This window comes from Melanotaenia boesemani, chromosome 7 (assembly GCF_017639745.1).
Source record: "Melanotaenia boesemani isolate fMelBoe1 chromosome 7, fMelBoe1.pri, whole genome shotgun sequence".
NCBI lineage: Eukaryota > Metazoa > Chordata > Actinopteri > Atheriniformes > Melanotaeniidae > Melanotaenia > Melanotaenia boesemani.
This window is the reverse complement of record NC_055688.1, coordinates 31613651-31640163: the sequence shown is the minus strand read 5'-3', so window position 1 is coordinate 31640163 and position 26513 is coordinate 31613651. Positions and strand designations below refer to the sequence as shown.

The window sequence follows — 26513 nt, the reverse complement described above, 5'->3', positions numbered from 1 at the left end:
GATACAGTGCTATAAGCCTGAAATGATGTTACAGTAATCCAATTTTAGTAGCTATTCAGTACTGTTAAACTACATGGGCTTTCTTTTTTTAAAAGAAATTTAAGGAGATGATAAAAAGCTGTTACAACAATGATTTCTTACCAGGTTGGCCAGAATGTAGTGGTAGCTCTTTGCATTCTTTCCTTGTTCAACAATCTGAAAGACATGAACAAAGATGTAAAAAATTAAAATCTTGTCACACATAAGAGATGGTAAGCAGTTTGCAAATGGTTTTGTATGTATGTGTGTGTGTGAGAGAGAGCGAAAGAGCAGTGTGTCTCAGCAATACACAGGAGACTGTCAAATTCAAGGTATTTGCTTTTGTGCTGGAAAGCAGAGGAAGCCCGCAAAACATTCAACTTAAAGTAGAGATATCAGTCAGAAATAAAAGAGACCCAAACCAAACATATCACATAAAATCTGAAAAAAACAAACAAACAAACAAACAAACAAAAAAAAAACTATTGTTTTGGAGTTGTTCATCTGTGAGAGTTCAAATACAGAAAAATCATGAAACATAAACATTGAAAAACAAACACACAGCTTAATAATAAATGCTGTTTTATGATGATCAAGAGGGATTCAAATGGCATTTGAAAATATAATGCTGTATAGAATATTATGGTATATTTTCATTTCCCTTTTCTTTTCAACATTATTCCCATGCAAGCACTGATTTCAGCTTTCATCTTATATTCACGTAACTTAAAATATTCTGTTTCACTGGAACTCCATAATTTGGTTTTCTGCTTCTGGGTATCTATAAGGGGACAGAAGACAAGTATCAGACTGTGTTCAACGGGATTTTGAGCAAAATTTATAACATAAATTGAAGCAAAATGTCTTAGGAACTACATGTAACATATATGTCACGTCGGGCTCTTATGGGTTAATAAAAAATATCACAGGCTTATGTAGGTCACATCAAAAAGTAGATAGAAACTGAGAAGTTACAGAAACATTTCAAGCAAGAGGCAAACTGCACTAAAGAGTGCAGGTACTTGTACCCCTTAATGAGAATAATCTGTATTACCAAACTATGAAGTAACCAACCTGATGGTTACATAATTGAGAAAGAACAAGAAATGGGACTCACTGTAAAAAAAATTAAAAGATAAAATCTGGATTTTCTATCGGAATGCACTGATGGCACATCCACCAGCATGAATTATAAATCGATCAGTGCAGTAGTTCTGCTCATTCTGAAAGGTGTCAAAACACTGCAAAGGCTGCCAACTAACACGGTGCAATGGCCACTTACAGACACACACATACAGAGGAACGTTATGTGTCTCTGTGTCACTGCAACTTCCTGTGATGTTGTGGTGACATCAGCAGTGAGTTGAGAAGTGGTGAAGAAAAAAACATTAAAACAAAAATTTTTGTATTCTTTCTAAATGAGCAGAAAGTCCTTTATCATTTTACGTATCAAAAACCTTTATTATAACATGTCATGTAAAATAATTATTCACATTTAAAAAAGCTATTTCAAATGACTCTTTTAGCCTCTTAAACCACTGGCAACTTAATGACTTCTCAGTGGACACATGGCCCAACATTTTTGTTTCATGCTCAATAGAATAAAATAAATATGGTCAGTTTCAGCCCAAAGTCAATGCATTGCAATCGGGACACATCAGATAAGTACTGGCCAATGCCATGGGTTGACGCTAATCCTATTTGTCACAAGGCTGATTGCAATCAACAAGCTTAATATCATCCAATATTGATGTTATGCCAGTATATCTTTGCATCCTTGTAAAATAAATAATTTGGTTATTTACAAGGATTTATCCCCACGAGTCTTCTGTGTTCTCTGATTATCTTTGGTGATGCTAAGCACTATGTTCTTTTCAGGTCAGACCACAGATTTGAAGTAAAACCTTAGGCTTGGATGTCTACAGAAAATGCATGGTGGATTTTAAAATGTGTTTAGCATGATTGCCCTCTATCCATCTAAATTCATTTTGAATTTGCATTTTTGGCAGACACTATTACGCCTACTCATAGAATTAGAGGGAATTTGATTAAATTTATCATTGTAATAATGGCATGTTTCGACTGTACCACTAGACAACAGAATTCCCTAGCATGATGGAGTCAACTCCATGCTTAACAGTTGAAAAGGCTGCTTTGTTTTGTTGTTTTCCATCATAAAGTCTGCACTCCTTGCTAAGTGCAGCAAAAAATTCAGTTTAAATTTAATTAGCTTAGAGATCTTACTTCCAAGTAGCATAACGTTTTTCTCACATAATCATTTGCAAACCTCTGGTCCTAAATTGGTGATGAGAAGGAATAAAAGTTTTCTTCTGATGATTCTTTCACAAAGGCCATGTTTGTGCATGTTTCTGCACAGTAGAACATTCCGTCTAAATGCTGCTTAATCCCTCTGTAGAGCTTTTGTAATCAAACAGAGTTGTCAAAAAATGTGTTTGTGTAAAGTCTAAAATGCCTTACAATTCTTTAACCTTCTCCTGCTTTGTGGATGTGATTATTTCAACTATCTATGCAGCTTTGGGCAGCTGATAAAAAGAGATAATGGCTGCTGAGCACCGGAACAAGTACTACTTTAAAATATTAAAAATTTGCATCACCTGGCCTTTCCTAACAATGATTTTGAGTCATAACAAGCTAATTAGAGACTAAAACCTTGATATAAATAATAGGTGGAGCTCAATTCTGAATGCTCTTTGCAGATATATAAAAAAAAAACCTGGCCCACATATAAATATTGGAACTTGTTTATGAATATATTGGCATGGATGAATCAGAATGAGCTGAACATGAAAATGGCACTTGTGTGAGTAGCCTGCCGACTATTGCTGGTTCCTGGTTACATCACTAAGCTTAATTCTTATAAGTGGTGTCAACTCTCAATATCTGGCAATCAGTCTCTGAACAATTGCCAGATAACCCCCCTTTAAAAAAGATATAGGATGTTTTGCTGTTGCTTAGGGACATTCAGGAGTGGTTGGCTTAAAACTTCTAAAGTGTTAATGAAAAGAAGACTGACGTAATTTTGTTTAATTGTAGTGGCCCCTTGACTACTCTACCTGGAGACCTGGACTTGTCACCTTTTCTCAAGCTCATTGTTACAAGTCTGCGTCTAAAAGCTGACTGAATTGAAACTGGACAAACAGATAAATAATGGCTATAATAATAGTGGCTAACTTAAACCCTTGTTCATTGAAATATTTTACTGACACTGGTTAACAAAAATGTAGTTTGGTAGATAACGTGTTTGAACAACCACAACAAATGAGGTTGTGTGTAAATGTGTCCTTCCCTCAGTTACGTAAAAGAGAGCCGAGTAGGCAGCATTAATTCAAGGTATACTGAATTCAATTAATGAAACAGTTGATAAGGAGCTCTCTGTGATAGCATTTTGCCTTGTGTGCAGTTTGTATGTATTTATTTGTGTGTTATGTATGTCCTATTGCTGTTTGGAAATTCTGCTCACGGGTTTTTTTTTTTTTTGGTTTTGTTTTGTTCAAAAAGGTCTCAAAGACTCTGGAGCCACATCTATTACAGACTGTGAACTTGTCTTTAATTTTGGGCATCTTCCCAGAGCCTCTGAAAACAGCTGTAATCAAGCCTCTGCAAAAACCAGGGACAATCTAGACAAGACACAAATGAACAACTACAGGCTGATCTCAAATCTTCTGTTATTAAGTAAGATAATCGAAAAAAGCCATTTTTCATCAGCTAAATGACGTTTTAAGACAAAATTGCTATGATGTCTTCCAGTCAGGTTTTAGACAGCAGCACAGCACTGAGATGCTCTGACCAAAGTCATTAATGACATATGTTTGAATACAGATGATGGAAAAATGTCAGTCTTAGTTTTACTGGACCTCAGTGCTGCATTTGATACAGCTGACCACAGTGTATTACTGAAATGACTGGAGAACTGGGAGGGCCTCTCTGGCACTGAACTGCAATGGTTTGAATGAATTTAGAAAACAGAAAGTACTTTGTGTCAATTGGTAACTTTACAGCTGAGCAGACAAAAATTACATGTGGAGTTCCCCAAGGTTCCATCCTGGGGCCTCTTCTGTTTAACTTCTACATGCTCCCACTGGCACACGTCATAAAAAACAACAAAATTAGTCACAAAAGCTACGCAGATGACACACAGATATATATTAATGTCACCGGGAGAACAAGGCCCCATACAGGCTCTTGGTAAATAATGAAAATAATGACTGGATGTGTCTGAACTTTCTTTAGTTAAACATAAAAAAAACTGAGGTGATTGTTTTTGGAGCCAAAGAGAAATGATTAAAGGTCACCACAAAACGTCAGTCTATGCACATAAAAATCATCAACCAGGCCAGAAATCTGGGTGTATTGATGGACTCAGATCTAAACTTTGAAAAACACATTAGGGAATCATAAAATCAGCCTACTATCACCTTAAGAATACATCATTGGTAAAAGGTCTGATGTCTCAGTAAGACCTAGAAAAACTAGTCCATTGATTATTGTATTGTAATGTTTTTACAGGTCTACCTAAAATCAATTAGACACTTGCAGCTTATTCAGAACTGCTGCTTGAGTCCTCACTAAGACCAAAAAAGTGGACCACATAAGTCCAGTTATGAGGTCTTTACACGGGCTACTACAGAACTAGATATGAAGAAGCTGCATTCAGCTTCTACGCTCCACATGTCTGGAACAAACTCTGAGAAAGCCTCAGATCAGCTGAAACACAGTTTATTTGAATCAAGGTTGAAGACCCACCTGTTCTCTTCTGCAATCCAATAGTTTTTATTTGAAAGTCCGAATCTGCACTGTTTCTTTTAAACTTGATTTTTTTAAACTTAATCGTGTTGTTATATTGTTTGTTTGTTTCAATGTTCTGTAAAACACTTTGAATCACCCTGTCGCTGAGTTGTGCTTCCTCGCCTTGCCTTCCCTAAAGATGCCGTAGGTCATGACAGAAGGTGGCATTTGTTATTAATGATGACCCCATCACTAGGCAGATCCTGGAGCCAAGCCTCAAGCAAGGAAAAATAGAGCAATGGAGGAGATATACACAACAGTGCAGACAGCAATACAGCCTAGACAAACACACATTACTGCCACAGTGGACTGTCAAATGGAAAAGTTTTGGCTGTGAGTACTATTTTAATTATACATGGAAACTCTAAGAGTCAATTAGAGTTCAACACCAAAAGAACAGGTCACTTTCTGTCTCTGTTCAATGAAATAAAATAAAAAAGAATAAAACACAGAAAATGTTCTTAGATTCCAAGAAGTATTTGTATGAGAAATGACCCTCAGGATACTACCGGTGACATTATTGTAAGACAGTTCGCGTACAGTATGAGATGAACTCAGTATTAAGTTTAAAGGGCAGAACAGGAAGAGGCTTGAGCATGTGTGTGCGTATATGTGTGTGTCAAGTCCTTATTCGAGTGCACAGGCAGGGCAGCGTGGAAGTAGGGAGCAGATGTTGGTGATTGATGGCGGCCGTCTGAATGGGGAACTTCTCAGGCTCAGCTCCTGTAAACTGGTGAGAACTGATGCAATAACCTTAACTGTAGACACCAGCCCATCAATAACACTCACACTGAGCAGTCACAGTCTACACATACAGATCAGGATGATGTGTGTGGAAGGGTGCGTGGTTCTCTTTTGTTTTTTTTTGTTTTTTTACAAACAATGCACTTGAACAGAAAAAAATACTGAAAAAATAATTGAAAAATGATAAACTATATGGTTAATATCAACAAGCAAAACAAATTACACCTTGTTGACTTCTCTGCTGAATAATATTAGTCTGAGAAAGGCAGTAATACACCACTTAAACTTTTAGGTGCTTTTGAAATGATGGGTTCTTGACTTTAGAGTGTTAACAAAATTCATATATTTTAAGCTAGAAACAGTTTAATTGGCCACTAACAGACAACTACCTTTAGCTGCTTTAATTAGCTGTTTCTCAGCAAGCACATTAGCTACCACTAAGTAATGTGGCTTAAAAAGACAGTGATGTTAAAAATATGTACTAAGTCAGCTTAACTGATTCATAACATTATGCAAAAAAAAAAACAAAAACAAAAAAAAACAAAAAAAACAAAAAAAAACAAACAAAAAAACCAAAACTTTAGCAGACAAAATAAAGCATAAAGCATATAAAGTAATGGGTTTTCTTAAGCAGCGTGTAGGTCTTAGTTTAAGTATTTTAAATATATGATATAACAAGGGAAATAAAAATGAATGATTTTAGAAGATTTTTTTTCCTTTGAGGTAGTAAGTACATAATAAACTGCTGTAGTATCTTTATGAAAGCTCTGTATATTGAAACATTGGTATTCTGAAGTAAATATGCCTTAAGGGCAAAGATCTTCATGTATTTTTATATATGGACTGGAAAAGCTGTGATTCTGGCTCGTAACATCAGATATTGCACCACAATCTCAGAATATGTGCCAAACTACCCTTTCTTTACATGGTAATAGAGGAGCAAGCGTAGATAGCGCAGATGCTAACATTGCTAACATGTTTGCACATAAATGTACATGGTAAATTTTTACCATTTACCATAAATGTACAGTTACTTCCTGATTAAATTAATGAACAGAGGCTTCTGATCACATTATGCTGTAGGTACATAAATCAATATTCCAGTGACTGAAGGTCTGAAACCAATGTGAAAAGTTCTGAACTAGACCCGATCAGACTTAAAGAATGCCTAGAGAATTTTCTTATGTCAGTCATCATTGTTGCTTTGACACAAGGTCCAATAAAAAGATTTGAACCTCAACTGTACTACTTACAGTTTGAGTTTTTTTTTGTAAATGTTTCTACATGAATGTGGTTTTTTAAACCAATTTATTTATTCATCATTTGAAAGGATACGGAAAATTCCCTGTCTTTTAGAAATACCCATGTTTTTCAGAAGCTTCTCTCAGGAAGAGTCAGGGGACTCAGAACAATATAATTTCTTTCCCTATTTTTAAGGACAACACCTTAAGATGCTGATCTATGGTAAATAGTTTTCTTTTTAATTATTATTATCACTTTGCTGTTCTGATGTTTGTTTTTAAATCCTGTTATTTCTTTAAAAAATAAAACAATTAGATAAGTGGAGGACAAAAGAAACACTACACAATATGCTAATATGATAATATATGCTAAGTTATAAGCAAGTACCTCTTTGGAAATTCCCTTGGTGCAAAAGATTATTAGGACATGTCAAAGTGTCTCATCTTTGACAATTTCATGGACAGAAATAAAGAATTTGGGACAGTTTAAATGTTGTTATGACAGGCTGTTAGTAACGTGTTTAAAGATTTGTTTAATATTTGTTGAGTTTCTGCGAAACATAAACTCAACCCTGAATCACCCCTTTTGTTTAGTCACTTTTTCATCCTTGAATGATTCATAATTCAGTACTGAGTGACATAGCAGACAAAAGAAAAATATTCCTCCAAACATGGTCAGGTATAAGAAACAAACCAAAAATAAATGAAAAAATATCCAATGTCAGAAGAAAAACTTTAAACATGATTCAGAAAACCTGGAGACCTCTTTAAAAGATTGCTAGACATAAATATATGAGGAGAGGCCCAAAACAGTACATGACTCAGTACATGACTCTGAAGTGGACCATTTCACATACTGAATATCTTTGCTTTTGCTACTTTAACCCTTAAGCCCCAGGCTATGCTTTGAAACCTCTACCTGAACAACATTCTCACTTACAGCTGCAGTCAAACTGGACAGCACTGGACTCCAGGGGATAGGAGACAAGCTGGAATTAAATAAGTTTCCTTATCTTTATCACCAGACCTGCATGACATTTCAAAGAAAACTCCACAACCAACCAAATAGCTCTCTAAAAAGAGACAGTGCCACTGGTGTGTCAACAAATTGACTGCAAGAAAGAAGAAGCAAAACAGCTCATAAAGTACATCCATAAAAGTCAAGCAAACCAAGGCATCTTCTTCAGGGAATGTGATTTGTTCAGAAAAATTTTAAAACAGTACTGTGTTCTCATAACAGATAATAATAATAATAATAATAATAATAATAATAATAATAATAATAATAATAATAATAATAATATGCAATGTATAATTGCTATTTCATTTCAAGTCAAGGATCTAATGCTTCTTCCTGCAAAGATGTGGGTTTTGGCTTGGAAAAGACTACACAAACAAAAAGGAACACCCTCAGCTACAATGTACACCACTTCATCACCTGCAGAAATCCAGAGTTTGACAGGTTTCCCTTGCTTGGTAACTGTTGCTAAGCTATAATTGGACAATTTGTGTTTGGTTGGAGGGGGTCGGTGCACAGTCAGTTGTGATGCCAGGATCCTTTTCCTTTTAACATTACAAGGGTGAGTAAGTGATGATCCTATCACAGAGGAACTGCCAGCTCCAAATACCATCACTGTGTTATATATCCTTCCTGTTCTTGATCCTCTAGGAGACAAAACACCAGGGCCAACCAGCAAACAGCCCCCAGTTCCATTTATAAGCCCTTCTCTCTTCCTTAACCTCCATCCTTTATTCATCTGATTACAATGTTAATCACCAAATCTTAGAATATTTTAATACATCTTACAAAATTCATTTAAACTAAAGTTATGTGAGATAATTGTGTTAAACATGAAATTCAATGCAGTACTGTTTTAAAGTGCAAAATGGCTACATACCTTTTTGAGGATGCCAGTGAGCCTCTCAGTCTCACAGTCAATAATTATCTGTCCTTCCTTCCTCTTGTCCAAATCCTGGAACACTTTCAAGAAGGAGGCCTCAGTCATGGTCTCCACGTTGACCGAGGTCACCAGCCAGTTCCTTTCTGCTGCTGTGTCCAGAACCTTCTGCAGAACTGATAAGCCTGGGCAGGAGAAGGCACATAAACAACACTTTTTTTCTTTCTTGTTGGGACTGTCAGAGGGAAGTAATTAAACTTTATAGGCATTTACAACAAAATGTTTTGCAAAAATGAGAAATGACCAGTTCATACTGAAAGCAATTAAAAAAAGGTCCACATGTTATAAGGGAACATCAGACATAGCTGCATACAAGTTAGTCTCAGAAAAAAAAACACTGTGATCCAAGCAGATGCTGTGCAGAGACTCATACTGCTTCTTGTGAGCTTATCCATCAGAATCTCCCCTGTAGCTTTGGTAATAAAGTGTAACTAGCGGGACAGTCTATTAAGCACACTGACACTTATAGGTGTGCTTTTGAGGTTTGCGTGCCACCAGGCTAAATAATCGCCACTTTCGTGCTAATAAATAATCAGCCTGTGCATCATCACAGACGACACTTACAGCTAGCTTTGTGTCCTTTGAGCACCAATTCCAGGTGGCGTTACTCAATACACTGTCACCGATATGCTTCTGAGACACTTGAGCATCACAGAGAAACAGACAGAGCAGCCAATGAGCTAAGGGCTTATGCTAAGACAGGAAATAAAAAGTGATTAGGGAACACATTGATCTTGAGCTCTGATTTACAATCTGACTCACTGTTGTACTTCATTGCTGCTGGCAGTAGACCAATCAGATTCCTCTCAAGCTGACAGTCAGAGTTGTTCCATGAAAAAAGTAATTTTACCCACATCAAACTAGCAGCCATTATCTAAATGAATTGCAGCAATTAGAAAATTTAGATATGCAAACTAATACATGATGTGGCTTAGTTTGCTTTCCTTTTGCTAAACTGGAAAGCACCGTTAAAGCCACCATTGGGTCTGCATGTCATGTTTTTTTTTGTTTTTTTTTCTTATCCAACATGGTTGTTTGCTCATGTTCATACAGGCCTTTCATGAGTAAAGCCACACAAATTCACAAAGTCTCCAAATCAACAGAAACAACAACACACTGTCAAAAGAAGAATGAGAAATGCAGTCGTAGCGGATGAAAGATGATTGCTTGGCCTTATTAGAATGCACACCAGCTGCTCTCCAGGCAATTCACGCTGCTTATTTGACACCAGCTCATTAAGAAAAGAAAAGATGGATGGTACTTCGGTTTAATAAATGACTAAACCTAACATATCCATAAATAAGAAAAACAGAAAAATGTGAGTTTGTTGCCTGTAAGTTCTATGAAGGAGTTGGTAAAGATTTGTGTGAGAGTTAAACGTTGATGCACTGCTTCTGTGACAGTGCTTTGTTCCTTTCACTGTTGCTAATGAGTGAATAATTGCAGTTCTTGGTGCTGACGGATTAAACAGTAGCTGTGAAACCAATGATAGGAAGGAGAACACAGGAGATAATTAATCATGGCTGTGAGAAAGATCTGTGGGTCAGCTTTCCTTGAATGGAGTTGATTTCAGGTGTCAGGAAAGGTTTCAGCACCACGGACAGCACCGTGAACCATGTTTCAGAGGAGCTTGACTTCTTTTAATCTTTTACCTTATTTTTAATTCTTTCAAAATGTCTTTTTTTGCATCATAAAGTTATTTAACTTTAATATTATACTTATTTTATTCTATAATGTTATTGTAATACTGAATTTCTCAGGCTGAGAATGCAACTAAAGTATGTCTCATTCTGATTTTGAGTTAATAAATCAAAAATGTTGATTTCACACACATACACAAACCAACCAATATACATATATTTCAATACTGACAAACTGCATTGCAAACGAGAATGCCTTCTAAAAATTCTCATGCCCCTTTTCACCACTTCCAGGAGTGATATCTCAGCTTCTACCCGGGTGTAATTTTATTCCTTTTGCATCTGACTGTACCATCATGACTTGCAGTAAAAGTTTCCATTATTATGTGCATGATTAATTAGGAGATTGTCAAAAACGACCATAGATGAAATGGAAATCAAGCTTGTGCATCTCTGAATAACTGCTGATTGCTATTACTTATTTATTTTTAAATACTGATTTTGTACTGTTTATTTATTTATTTACTTATTTAATCTGTCTATACAGAATAAAATGAGACTTTAACCTCTCTTATTTCTTAATACCGCTTCCTTTTCTGTCACGAGTGTGCATCAAATACTCTCCCTGGTTTTTAAATGTGCCCAATGCACCCCCAATAAATCAGAGCCAGCCGGACAGGGAGGCTCTCAGGCCTGGCTAAGGTAAAAATGGTCCTCGAAAGGCATCCTGGAAGAGAATAATATCATAATGGAATCTGGCTGTCATACATAAGAATGCTTTTGGCCAGAGGCAGTACATGGAGACCTGAGCATCAGACAATCAAGAGTAGAGAAAATACCACTTTAGGTAACCATTTACTGAATATTGTTTATGATGGGTTTAATGGGCTATCAAATTTATTTTCCCATTTTTGCTTTTTAGAAATAATAATAATTAAAAAAAGATGGATAGTGCATTGATCTAATTTATAAGGGGATGATGCAATGCAAGAATGGAGATAGATGTTGCTAGAAAAAGTGAGGGGTTCAGAATATCAAAACTCCCTAACAGGCAGAAAAGTGATAATGCGTGTGATATATTTTTGCATCACTGTTTTGCTCAGATAGTGGAGTTAAGCAGAAAAAAGAAAATAATACGTGTGGCATGCACAAATGAAGTAGACATAAAATTAGAAAATTATCAACCTTTTTACTGACAGTATCACAAAGACAGAAAGGAAAATCTTTCAGATTATCTGAAAGAACAAAACAAACAAATACTAAATACACAGACTACTCATAATACTACACAAATCCATTGCAACTACTGTAAATATGATTTTTCTTAAGGGCTTTAAATAACCCTGTGAGAGGGGTGACTGCAATGTAGTATCCAGGCAACTAAGGACTACTCATATGGACTCCACTGGCTCCAACCCACTACTCACTCACAGAGGGGTGACCCTGCACAAACACACACACACACACACCTACACACACTCTCACATACAAGCATACAGCCTAACCCTTTCTGAGCAGATAATAAAGATATCACAGAAGATAAAAATAATTTCTGGGACAGAAGTGACCTCTTCAGCCGTCAACATGAACAGAGCTCGATACCTCTGTGAAATCTTCACAGTCACCCAAAGATGCAGAGTTTAAAGCTTTCTTCAACTTGCTTAGTTCTCTCACACAAGTCAAACACACGAGAAGATAAAAGCTCAACCCACTCTACACATCTGCATCTGCTAAAAGCACACATGTATATAAATAAATACATAAGTGGGTGTATTTTGCATGTCCAGAAGCTTCCCTGCTGTATAAATGCCCAGTGCTTTCACGGTTGTACTCAAAAACACACAACACCTGGAACAGATGGCGTGGCATAAGGTAAAGCTTTTTGGTTATAGAGGAGAAGGATGACAGGTGTTCTACTTTTTTGTGTCTGCCTATGCAGGAGGGTCATTAAAGTGGTTTAGCTTGAATGCATGCATTTTTTCCCACTACAAAAGAGCTGTAGCAACGCAGGTTACTGCTGAGGACTGCTCGATAAAAAGCCTTAATCTTTTTTTCTTTTGTGTGATTTATCTGGTAGTCAGAGAAGGTCAATGTTTCTTTTCTGAGGTATTTGTTTGTACAAAGAGAACTGCTGTTGCCATGGCAATATGAAGACCATCACAACAAATGTTTCAGCGAATAAAATGCATGCACACGCAAAGTGTTCTCGCCCACTTCAATGGCACGTTCTTTTGTAATGAGCAGAATCTGACTGCAATATGAAAAGAAAATGAATAATTAATAGTTTCCTACCTGAATCAGAACTGTACATGTAGACAAACTTGGTCCATCCATAGTGGTCGATGACTCCCACCAGAGCATCCTGAAGCTCAGGCCTCAGCTGGATGACAAACTGGTTGGCTGTCTCGATGGGAAAGGACGGTGTGACAAAGCAGACGTGCAGTGCTCCGCAGAAGGACATGAGCATGTTGACCGTCTTCCTGTCATATAGGCCAATGATGGCATATACACCTTTAGAGAACTGGGAGCAAACTGCAAGGAACAAAACAGAAAATATGGAGAAGGGATAAGCAAGAGAGCTCTGACTGTGACATCCCAGATAATACCAGACATGAAAGCGGACCAATAGTGAACAAGGCAGTCTTCGCTTTTATAGTAAATACCAAAATACTGCACACGAAACAAGTGTGTAGCAGGTTTTGTTCTGTTAGTGGATGTACAACTAATTTTATTTTATTTGTTTCATCAATGAGCATCTTGGTTTCACATTCACAAACTCTAAGCTTCTTCTTTGATATTGATCAAATTTGATATTTACAAAAGTTAAACACACAAGCACGAATGACTAACCCTAACCCTGAAATGCATAATCCTATTTCTGCTACAACTGTAGTCATGAAAGTGTATGCAGTTTCATGCATACTATTTCATGGTTTCCTTTTTAAAGGACGTCACTTCAAGCTGCATAGAGCAGATGTGGAAGAATACTCATACAGTAAGTCCAGTCTAGTTTTTAAAAAAAAAAATATCAAGTGCAAACTTTCATATTACACCATCAAAAGGAGGATGATGAGAAGTTGAGCTGCGGAAAAACACACAACATTAAATAACACCATAGTTCCCCAGACAACACCAAAAAAATAACGGACAAGGAAAGAATGATCTGTGGGAATTTTGGGAGTAGACGATGTTCCCCAACTGAATGTGACTCCAGTTGTGTTGTGAGAGCAGCTGTATGTTATAGACCCATTCTAAAATGTTCAAATTATCATTTAGGGAGTCATTTTTCTAACTAGAATTCTGCTTTTCCCTGTCCTACATTTAGAAACATGCTTTTTCTTGAAAATTAAGGAAAAAATAATATCAGATGAATCTGTAATGGAAATGTATGTTCAAATTAAACTGCGCTGGCCAATTAAACTAAAATGATATCAGAGAAATAAAATACTGATGGTGTTAAAAAAAAAATGAATAGTAGAGAGACCAAAGAGACTCATGTCACTCGTCAGACTTTCTGAAGTCTTCCAATTAAAATCATGTTTGTACATCACCAGTGTGTGTGTTGTGCCATCAGTGGAGGAGGTAAAGGCAGGTTAGGAGTAGAGAGGTTAATCAATGCATCTCCAGGGTTTCATTGACATTTCACTGGCAGCAGGAGGCAGTTTCCATCTTTCATTTGCTCCCCCTCCCCCCATCTCACCATTTTCCTCCACCTCATTGTCTGTTTGTCACTGTGGCTTTCTTCACAGCCTGCTATCTTTAAATGGCAAATTAATGATAATAGTCATGTTTCTGAAAGGTATATCCTCTCAGTAGAACATGATATCTTTACACTTGCAGGTCTGGTCTGGGTTATTTTCTGCTGAGGCAATGGGTGAGCCTCACTTATCTCAGTATTTGCCAAACAGATTGAAGTCGCTGCCTGTACCCACACGAAGGCCAGCCTGCTGCTCAGAGCCGAGGGAAAGACAGAGAGAGGATGGCCGGAACCCAAAACGCCTAACCTGTCACAGACCTGCACCCTCCGGGCAGGCACGTGTGTGTGACGGAGATAGAGGGAGGAAGGGAAAAAAAACACAGCACTATCACATAAAAATACATGCCCACACACATATAAACACACATACACATATGCAGCCTCGAGAGCTCCAAAAGCCTGGTGACTCACCCTACTTAAAGCAAGCCCTGAAATAGACATTTTGCGCCTCGCCACACTGACTCAGTAACAGAACTATCTTTCCTTCATGGTCTGCACACGCTCTTGCTCATAAATGGATGCCTTTTTTCTCTCAGCTACTGCTCTCCACAAGCATGCATTACAATTTTCTAGGACCAATTTCAGAGGTGTCCTCTGCAGTCTGCCTGGATGAAAGGTAATGAGAGCTTGTTTGACTTTTTGTGCAGTGTCCCATTAATCTGCCCCACAGGAGGTTACCGTTTCTCACTGAACATGAGTCATTTTTCATACCTACAACAACAACAAAAAAAAAAAACAAAACAACAACAACAAAAAAAACACCTCACATTAAAAGAAAAAAAGAGAAAGGAACATGGAACCATGTGGCACAGACCTCCTGCTCTGAGTTGGCAAGAAAACCATGTGTTCCCCTAACACGACATGAGCATGACACAGATCATTAGTGAAACCCAGCAGTCCCAGTTCAGATAGCGGTATACAGCAGAGGCACAGTGAGAAAGTTTGTATGTGAGCGGCTTGTTAGTGCTGCTCCACATGTGTAACGACATCCGAGTCAGGGCTGAGAGACCTCCAGTGATCTTGAAGACCCCAGCAACACCTGTCCTCCCTGGCAATCTGTGTCTTCTCGCCACAGTTACAGCTGCCATTGTGGCAGGGCTGAGGTTGCCCGGGCAACGGTCTGTTTTTCTGGCAGGGATTACAGTAGCTCAGAGTTGCCAAAGGACTTTTGGAAGATGGGGTGGGAATTGTGAGCGTTTGGACTTTTTTGTCATTATTAGGCTGCCCTTCAAGGAATTAGCAAATTTGTAAAACTGACTTAGTTTTTCAAATTCCTTGGATAGTTTCTGAAATAATGGAAGATCAGCAGTCCAGCTTCGCAGCATATTCATTTACTCAAAACAAGTAAGGGATAATACCCATTTAGTATTTTCCACTATTGTATTAATATGGGAGGATTTCAACTGGAGGCAAGGTTTTGATGGTTCTAAGTTAAAAGCTTTTTATAATCCTTTTGGTTGTTGTTTGTGGTTACACAAATAACCTTTAGCTTTTGCTGGGCCTCAGCTGTTTGCTTAAGTTTAGCTCCAATTAAGCAGGAATGTAAGATAAAAAGAAACAAGAATTTCCACTGGTCACGGTTAGGCGGTAACAAAATCTTTCTGCATGTGCATGGGAAATCAGGACAAGCTCAGTTGTACAGACATTTTCAAACATTTAGAACTTTTTCTATGAATGATCAATAAGTTCATTTACATTCGTTGCGGCCTAAGTGTTATGGGCTGCAGGAGAAAAAAGGGAAAAACTCAAATCCCAAAGGGACTGATACTCAGACAACAGGAGGAGCTGTCAGAAACAACTCAAGTCTTCCCTGTTCTCTGTTTCCTGTGCCCAGCAGCTGTTCCTCTGCTTAGCATGAGCCAAATATCAAACGACAGACGTGTCTGTGCCGGCTGCACAAAGAGGGCATGTTTGTGACAGTTGCTCCTGAATCTAAATTTCTGAATGATGGGCTGCTACTGGTGGTGGGATCGGGGGTGGGTTTCTCTCATACCGGCCATAAATATCTAACAAGCAAATTTAAGTTTGGCTCGACAATTAAATAAAATATTACATCAAACAGGATTTTCTTTCATTTATGATTAATGAAAAGAAAAACAATCTAAATATTTGAAAGATGTTTGGGAATAATAAAAAAGGAAAATATAATATTAATTGAAACATACTTTAATATTTGCCAGATATCCTGGCAAACGGATGTGAAAGTCGAATGTTTCAAGGTGTCCTTGAACAACCTACCTTCCTCCCAGCTGCTCCACATGAGCTGCTCACTAACCTGTGTATCTAACTGCAGTATTATAGAGCTGCTTCATTGTGTGGGTGTATGTGATTCTCTTTTCAATAGCCTCTTTATAAAATAAATAAAGAAAGACAAAAAGAAAGAAAAATCAATGCAGCAGTTGAATTGAATTGTACCAAGAGCACTCGCCACTGTATTTTAAGGGGTTCACAAAAATCAATATCAGGATGAGCTGGTAGCAGAACCATTTCACATTTCACTTTGGACTTTGCAGTGACCAAATGCGAAATATGTATCCTAGTAAAGACATTTTCAACTTTATGTGCCTCCACATACTGTACCCCCTGCAAGAGAGAACGAGTTCTTGACAATTTTTGTTTCCTTGGACCAGCATGCTGCTATACCGTGCAACATAAGGTCAGAAATACAGAGGAAATTTCATCTCTGCAGGATACTGAGTTCAGCTGGAGGGAGAGTACTGATTGGAGGGTTCATGCTCACTCATCCTGAAAGATCTTTTTTTGTGATAAAGCCTCTCTGCAGAGGTCCGACCTGCCAAGTGAGTCCACAAAATGGGACACCTGATTTAAGTTGCTTATCTTATCTGTTGATCAACCGTATACAATTCTATGTTCTGCATGTTATTTGTTGGGCAATACAAATAAAGCCTCCTTTCTTGTGGTATAACATCATGAGTTTTTCCTCAGGACATTGCTGGACAAAGACTGGGAACAATATGCTAAATCCAGTCAAGCTTTCCTCCACGTCTCCATAACCTTGTTATGAGAATATTTTGACACAAACTTCACTGAGCATCAATCCTACCTCTGTGCCTATGTTTATAAGACACAACGACCTTCACGCCACCAGACCACAGCTTTCAAACAACACTGATGTCTGAGGAGGTCAAATCTGCTTTCTTTTTCACACTTTCACTAAAGGAGGCCCAAACATGCAAACTACATTTTAAAAATGGCCAAAACAATGACTTTTCAGAGTGTTTTATTTCTTCTGTTTTTTTGTTGTTGTTTTTTCCCATTTTACTGACAATGTTAAGCACATACACTGTAACTTTCATGATGCATTAAAAAACCAGGAGATGTTTTTTTGCTTCATTACATTTGAGAAAGCAATCTAACCTGCACAAAAAGATGAAATTCATCCATATCTTGGAATGGGCCAAGTAGTTTAATCACCAGACAGCCTGTTTTCTTTCATCTTTCCACCTGAACAACAGCTGAAAGGGACCGTCAGCTGAGGAGAGTGGTGTCCAGTTAAGCTGCTGACTAATCTGTGTTTTACACACTAAATTTTATATTGAAAAATTTAATAATTTTCCCTTTTCAATAATGGAAAAATGACATTTAGGTCCAGATTTACTAAACCTGGCAAGTTTAAAATTTAGAAAAAGCAACACAAGGAAGAATTTATTTCTGTGCAGGAGATTCTAAAACTCCACCGAGCTTCAGGCACAATTACCACACTTTATTAATAACCAAATCAGGGTACAAGGGGCACCAAAACCTAGCATAGCATCACAAACAAGAAGAGCTGGCACACCAGTGACACAGCTTGATGATCAAAGCTACAAAAACATGAACCTAATTACTTAATCAGTTAAATGTCTAAGATCTGTCTTTGCCCCAGACCAAAAAAAGACTATTAATTGGGTTCACTTTGATAAATTCACTCCTACTTTCACTTGAGTGCCATAACACTTCACTTATTAGTTGACCTGCACTCAAATGTGTTATTATTTTTAATGGAAAGGTTTGACAGCACATAGACAGAGAAGATTATTTAACCCTTCAAAGCCCGACCCAGTGCACGTGTCATGGCATAAGACTCACACCTGTTATGTTCAAAACACCTTGTTTTGTTGAACGCATGTGGTCTTAGCGTTAGTTGTCTTAACCTGGGAGCCAATATGGTGACACACTGCTGCTTTCCTGTGTTTATACTCCATGAGGAAAAAATAATGGTTTTCAAACAGCAAGCATCTGCCCTTGGTTTTGCCTTGATAAGGCTCCCACTTTTTCTCATCCATTTTCTGATTTTCCAATTTTAATTTTATTTATTTTTTTCTTTTTCTGGATATACACAGGTGAACGATAACAAAATAAATCAAATTTACTGCTATAAATTCACAAAGAAATCAGAATATTGGGGAAATATCTAGGTGTATTAATCTGGTTTCTCATAATCAGAGATAAAGCATATAACTGATAATGCATATTATATTATGCTGTGTACATGATCACTTCAAGCTCAACAGGCTCATTTAATGGGAGAGTTTGTCACAACGGTCAATGCCTGTTTACAACTGTGCTTGGAGTCATTTCTATGCCTATTTTTACCACTAGATGTCAGTAATTCTTACACACTGTACCTTTAAACCTGCAAAGCTTATTGATCTAGTACAGGGGTGAAAAAGTTCGGTCCTCGAGATCTACCATCCTGCAACTTTTAGATGCAACCCTTCTCCAACACACTTGAATCAGATGTCATCTGCATGTCATTCAGCTCTGCAGGGCCCTGGTAATGAGCCAGTCATTTGATTCAGGTGTGTTGGAGGAGGGTTGCATCTAAAAGTTGCCGGATAGTAGATCTCGAGGACCAGACTTGAGCACCCCTGATCTAGTAAATCCAATCAAAGAGAATGACCTATATTTGTAGTAGAGGGGCGTTTTTAAAAAAAATAATTGAGAGGTGTGTGATTTTAAGCTGTGCATTAAATTGGTTGTTTTGGCCTTTTTTACCCCCTCAATGTCTATAATTATCTGAAGTAGTTGCTAACATTTATTATAATTATTTATGAAATAATGTTGGCTTTAGAGAACATTTGACATTGGTAGACTTTTCTTTTTTTTTTTCTTTTTTGATCCAAGTCTAAAACTTACATTTCCTAAGAATAATTTGGTAATTTGTGATTTTGTTTTTTCCCTTTTAACATTGATCAAAAATCCTTTATCAGTCAGGTCCCAGTATATAGATGATTTACTAAGCTGGTCATGAAATTGCAAGATATGCAACAGCCTGCTCTCTGAATTTAGCTTCCTGAATATCTTTTTAAAAATATGGTAGGGATGACAGCAGCTGGGTGGTTGCTGTTACGTCAGGCAGTGATATACACCACCTTACAAGGATAAAAGCTCATTCAATCAACCACAGAGCACACTGAGGGAAGATAAACACATGTGACACCAGACACTAGAAGGCGCACACAGTTATCCTCCACTCAGTCACCCATAACTAATAACTGCCAGATAATTCGTGTAATAAAAAATAGAAACTACGTTGTGGTCCCACCGGCCCCATCCATCTCCTAGAGAACTAATCAGCTATGTTAATGAAAGGCTCAGCAAAAGAAGTAAATAACCAGCCACACATAAGTGTTCAGAACTAGCCTTCACTCTAAGGGTACAGATGCTCCATCCACCCACATCAACACCCCTCTCAATGGTTTTGACTAGACAGCATCTCACACAGTTTGTGCTTGCGAAGAATCCCTCAGGTTTTGGGTGGGGGTGGCCTACTCTGTGGGCTCTCTAACACAGCGTGACTCACACAGTCCAATCAATCTCCCTCTGCGCAGAGGACAGGGAACCAGGGGACCGAAACACAGCCCCAACCAGGATCTGCATGAAAGTCTCCACACAGTTCTGAGTAGGAGGCCTTTACTGTACGAGCAGTTTTCTCTAGGATCTCCTGCAAAAATGTATTCATGCCAACCAGCACGTCCGGTGATAATGTGTCAATGTAGCAGATTTCATCCGTGGAGATTCTAGCCAGAGAGTCGAGATACTGAGTAGGGAAATGAAAAACATGTTTTGAAGATATTTTTTAGGATGATAGGTTTTGCCTCACTGCTTTCCCATCTTTCTAATGTATCCATATGCCCCATGGAGTGCTGCGCTCCAGGGAGGAGTGCCTGCCGTTCCCTGGTATAAACAGCTTTAGCTCTTCAAGCTCAAGTGAGATTTACCGTCTGTGCAAAAGCAATAAAACTGCATTTATGACACTCTTGTTTCTGGTGTCTGTGGCAAAAAAAGGGGGGAATGGAGGAAAATAAGACAAAAGAAAAAAAAAAATGTACCAGGTGAGTTAAAGGTGGAAAAACGAAGGGCTGAAGAAATCACAAAGTGAAGTCAGAAAAGAAACACTGAACTTGTATGCTTTACTCTCAGGGGAATGCAAGTCATCATTGCATGCTGAGCAACCAAACAGCTTAGACTGTAAGTCGGGGAGTTTCAGACACTCCTAAGAGACTGCATTACTAGAGAAGAAGGTAATGGAAGGTTAATAAGGATGAGCCAAACAGCAAGTGAGCCTTGAACATGTAGGTGATGGCAGACAGAATGTAGAGAATCAGAAGCATTAGTGCCTGTGAGAGTAGATGATAGAAAGAATGCCGCGTACAAAGGGAGCAGATGCCAGCCAAGCGGTGGGAAACACTTCGACCACACCATGAAATCTAGATCTCTTCCATTTCCTCTAAGTAATAAAACAATGGCGCTGCTTCGCCTCATTAAATGGGTAATCAAGGATGTGAGTGCACTCCCCTCAGCTCTGAACATCTTTCTCTCTCTCCTTGTGTCTTATTCTCTACGCCATTGTCTCTCCTCCACGCCGTTTCTCGCCACGTTTCCAATCTGCTTTGCTGCGGGGCCCTGCCACCTGCTGAATAAACGCTTACCTGGGCAGCGGGTCAGAAAAACAGCCCAGACCAGCTCCTGTTAGGGGGTATGGAAACTCCAATTATCTCCTTAACCATCATCCCTTTGCAATTATCTCCCCATCTGCGGATCAGTGTCGGCAGGTGCAGAGGTACAATCCTGCTCACACACTTTTGTTTCCCTGACAGAGGAAGTGATGGAGGTGGAAATGCAGAGGAAGAGGAGCCAAACATGCAATCTACATGCTAATTCCTTAAGATCCTCTGTTTAAATGAATAGTTTTCAACACATTTTGGATGAGTTTCTGAGAAATGTAAGTGTTTATTGTATTTTTACTGTAAATGTTGTTTGCATTTTCTCATTAGTATCTTTTAACTAAATAAAACGCGTACAAAGGGTTCAAAGCAGATTCAGACAACACAATACAGCAAAATTAATAATGGATTATTGTTGGTATTTCTGATTAATTCTGTAAACAAAAACTGCTTACTACAGATACAACTAGGTTGTTTTAACTAGTAGATGAAACGTATTTTCTTTTCTTTGTTTTTTTCTTTCCAAGCAAATTATAAAGGAGTGAAAATAAGGCAGAAGTTGCAAGCGTAACAATTGCTAGACACCTTAGCTTAAATCTGCCATGACATGAAGAGACATGACACAAACATCCATGTGGGTGTTTGTAAAAGAATTTGACCACCACATTAAAAAAATGTCTGCCACAGTCTGTTCTCATTTTCAAATGAGGGTTTTTTGTTGAATATTTTGTGTTTTTTAAATAATGCCAATTTACACTACTTTGTTAACCTACTATAAATTGTTATTTTCATGGTATTAAACTGCCAAAATCCCAGTTTTATCAAATCAAATCGAACTTTATTTATAAAGCACCTTTCATGCCAAAGGCAACACAAAGTGCTTTACATGATTAAAAACATGTATGCATATAAAACAAAACAAAGTGGGAATACATAATAATAGAAACACTCACCAAAATATTTCACACAGCCACACGCATACACATGCACACACACACACACACGCCAAGCAGCCTTCCCTCCCCATTCTATGCAAACATGATTCTTTTATTTCGGTCTTGAACTGAATGTTATTATAAAATACTAAAAGTGATAAGCATCCGGCCTGATGCTGCTGTGAGGAAACAACACCGGGGCCAGTCCACCCATGTCTAACAGCGGCAACCGCCCCCATCAGGACAGACCGGGGCTCACATCACAGCCAAAAGGCTGCAATGCAGGGCCCCAGCCACCCCGAATAGGTGCAATCACCACGACAGCAGCTCCAAGACCGAGCAGGCGAAACCCCCCGGCGTGGAGGACCCCCACGAGGAAAACACTGGAGTTAAAATTAAAATTGAACAACCTTAAGAAACAATAAGAGCAGCTAAGAATGAATGAATAAATAATTAAATTAATAAATAAATAAGTAGCACAGTTGAATAAAATGAAAATAAAATAACGTGAAATAAAATAATGTAAAATAAATTAAATTTTTCAAAACATCAACGTTCTCTGCAGCCCTGAGGCCCTCTGGCAGACTGTTCCATAGACGAGGGCCGTAACAATGGAAAGAGGCCTCACCGTATGTCTTGGTCCTCACCCTTGGAACAACTAAAAGGCCAGTACCAGAGGACCTCAGGGTCAGCGAGGGTTCATGACTTAAAAGAAGGTCTGATAAATAAGATGGCCCAAGACCATTAAGACATTTATAAACTACCAAAAGAACCTTAAAAACCTTAATATTGTTAATTAGAAATCAAAATACATAAAACGAGACATACATTTACTTATCAAATGATCATTTGGTGAAAAAATAAATAAATAAATAACAACATGGCAAATTTCTCTACTTTCTTTCTGTGTGTGGGTCACAAACCAAGGGTCTGGTTGTAGAATTAGGTTCCTGATTGATATGACCCAGAAGTGCAGCCACAAGAAAAGCTGGTCAACCTCTGAAAATGCTTTAATGTTTTTTTCCATCTAATCTTTAATGAAAGAAGAGATCATTTTAACCTATAATTCTTATTAGCCACAGCCTTTAATCATGCACTGGATCAGTGAGCAGCCTATATAATTCAGCTCCCATTAAAACTAAAGAAAAGTACATATTAGGTGAATGTCTCAATATGCTTTTTGCAAAACATTTTGTGAACATCTGTAGTTTCACTGCTGCACATCGCAGCTTAGTGTAAGTGCATTTGGATTTTTGTTGCAGCACAGTTGTCTTCCCTTAAGTCCTTTTCTCTAAACCTCTCCTACCATCTTTCCATAACCTCCTAATGCTAATCAAAGAGGTGAAGGAAAAGTGCTTTGGAATAGAATTTTTTTTTACTATTCAACCCTATCCTAGGGATTTGCATGTGTGAAGCTCATTTATGTCTGTGCTGCAATAGCTGCCGTTTGGTCACCTGCAATTCATTCAGACAACTGCTAAGACAATGAGGTGTGACAAAAAATAATAGGTCTGTCCAAAGAAGAAGCCCAAGGTTTTTCTTAAAAAGAAGAAGAAGAAGAAAAGGCTCTAATCTGGTTGATAACAACAACATGCTGTTTGTATAGCAAGTCTGTGCTGCTGCAGAGATGTTTCTTGTTATATTTTTAATTTTAAGTGCCTCTGACCAGTGGTCCGCGGAATTTTCATATCACCTTAGAGAATCAGCACATTTAGCTTAGAACCACTGGAGCACTTCAATTAATGTAGAAGGAAATTTTTTTTCCAAGATAGTGGAAAAATGATGACATGGACGAGGTGCACTTTTACTTATGGGTTGCATGGGAAATGAGTCCTCTTAAATGAGCAAGTAAGTTGTACATTTAGCATAAATGCACACTATAAATTTTGTAAAGTGTCTCGCCACATATATTTATTTAAATCTGTATATAGGACAGTTTGACCAGCAAATACATCAAACAACACCGCAACACACACAACATCCATGATCAGATCCCCTTGTAAACTGCAGCACTTTTAAATTGTAAAGTTTAAATGTCCAAACTGTGGAGGATTCATCAGGCATACATTGATGCAGTGCTGAGCTCACCAGTGGGGAAGATGAAACTCAGCTCAACAGTTGCAGCAATGCATCAGTGTATCAGTTAATTCCAGCTATAACCTATTTTAGAAATCCTGAACTTTCTATCACTGTAGTTCGGCAAAACATGACTGCGAAGTTCATGCACTGACTGTTACTTGTGAAACTTTGGTTCTCTCTTGCTTGAGCTGTGTTGCCACATTACCACAGGTGCCGCATGTCAGCCACATTTCACAAAATGAGGAAAGTTTTTCTTTTTCCCATTTGTCTTCTGCAGTTTAATTAATCAGCCAAGTCCTATGAATTCTGGCATCCTGGAAAAATGTGTTTTGATAAAGACAGAAAATGTAGCTTGCTAGTTTTTTTCTTCTTTTTCTTCTTCTTCTTCTTCTGTTTTAACATTCAAGTGTTAGAGGAGGGTTTTACTCTGAGATAGAGCTCATGCAAGTTAGAGGTATAGCAACTGACCACAAACAAATTCCAAAAAAAGTCTCTGAACCACAAATCAACCACAAAGTACAGTCCTTGTCATCATCGTCCTGTTCACACTCTGAGATCATAAGATCAAGACGATACAGTGAAAGTTATTGCGATATTGAGTTATATCCACTACTGTTTTTTCTTTCAAGAAATTGTTGGCGATGAAGGAATTACCATTACATGATTCTACTTAAATGTCCTACATTCATGATATAATATCAGTGCAGCATCAACTTTTTGTGAAAAATTGTGACAGTGTAATTAGGTGACAGTGCATACAACAGCAGCAGACAAGAAGATTAAAAAGAACTAAAGGAAGAAACAGTTAAAAACAGAATCTGGCAAGTCTCAAGTAATAACATCATCTGGAGCAACATTATTGTGTTAAAAGTATGTAGACACGTGCAACAGGAAAATTCCTAACTTAATCCATAGGTAGAAGTGTAAGAGATAATATTAATAGTAACATGTGGTGAACATATTTTTAAACTCTTTGCTTTGTCCAAATCCTGTCTTGCCTTGGATTCATTACGTATTGAGTATGTAACAGTTATCCGCTTAAAATTGTATAAGCGCAGAATTAAGTTATTTAAATGTTCCTTTTTACTAGTTGCTGTAGCTGAGTGTAAATATGCTTCACAAACAAATTTTAAAAAGCTCAGCTGTATTGACTAATGTCTATTGCATTACATGTTACAATAATATGCTCTATTCCAGCCTATTTTCCTTCAGGACCCCCTTCATGAAAAAACTAAAAAAGCCATGGAACCCTGCCCCACCAGTGCTGAAAACATGATTGTTTTTTATATTTTCAAAAGTGAGATTTTCACCATAAAATTTCACCATCTGGCTGAGTCCTGTCGTTCAATAAAGCCAAAGTTAAATTAACAACAAATAGGTATATATATATATTTTTTTTTTTATAAAATAGACACATTGGCCCCTATTTGTCAAACAGACATGAAAATGAGCACACATCTGATCAGAAGAATTACCTTATGATTGGATCTACATTTGATTCATGAAACGTCCGTATCTGACCGAATGTACTAATGATGGGGCCTTGATAAATGTGGGGCTGATATTGTCATTTACATATCACGCCCTTAATTATTCATGGTCCAGAGGCCTCACCCAGTGAGGTCAAACCGTGGTGAGGAGAGGTTCTGTCAAAAAAACTTTTTCAGAGGTCGAGATCAAAACCCTCACTTGTGAGGTGTAAAAGAATAAAGAGGTGTTGTTTGACAGCCTAAAAACTGGAGTCAGAGGCGTGCACACAAAAACTACATGGGCGTCGCTGTTGTTGACCGGACTCCAGCTGATAAAAAAGTTGCCTCTATGCCGATGATTAATGTTTGATTAATTTTTATTTTTGGTTTAATACCCATGCCTGGTAACTGAAAGTCACTTGATAATAGCCTATAAACCACATGCTACAGGAGATCAATGAAAACCCTAAAAAAAGTGAAAACTTTTCAAACTGCTTAAAGTTGTCTGTGTTTACTTGCATTAGTTAAGCATTATTGTGTTAAAGGTTCTGTTATATGAAGCCACATTTATAGCATACAAAAGAGAAAATTGGTAGCCTATAGCATTTTCACCTGTCCAGTAAAGAACTGCACAGTTTAGTGCACAGCATGGGAAATCTGGGCAATCGCTCTCTGTTAAACCTGCGCTCCTGTTCTGTGGTTTGTCAGCAGCGTGATGCGATGCTCCGAGAATGAATATAGGTATGAGTTTGTTTGCAAACATAGAACTCTGTATGTAGTTATTTGAATTTGTAGTGTATAATGATTTATGGGCCTATTAAATTTATAATTTTCATGTGTGGGCTTAAGGCAGATTTATACTTGCGTGGCATCTGCGTCACCACCTTAGGCGCCACGTAGCTCTGCAGAGGCTCAA

At 37.9% G+C, this 26513-nt stretch overlaps 1 protein-coding gene across 4 annotated transcripts in view; it reads right to left on the bottom strand.

Annotated features, from left to right (window-relative positions):
* The window catches only part of gria1a (glutamate receptor, ionotropic, AMPA 1a), an 83107-nt gene that overhangs the window by 48623 nt on the left and 7971 nt on the right, over nt 1-26513 (bottom strand). For all 4 annotated transcript variants that reach the window (XM_041990481.1, XM_041990482.1, XM_041990483.1 and 1 more), the window contains exons 3-5: nt 12700-12939; nt 8708-8892; nt 142-195 (exon numbers count right to left, since the gene is read on the bottom strand). In XM_041990481.1, the coding sequence (XP_041846415.1) occupies nt 142-195; nt 8708-8892; nt 12700-12939 (479 nt within the window). The remainder of the gene's footprint in view (nt 1-141; nt 196-8707; nt 8893-12699; nt 12940-26513) is intronic.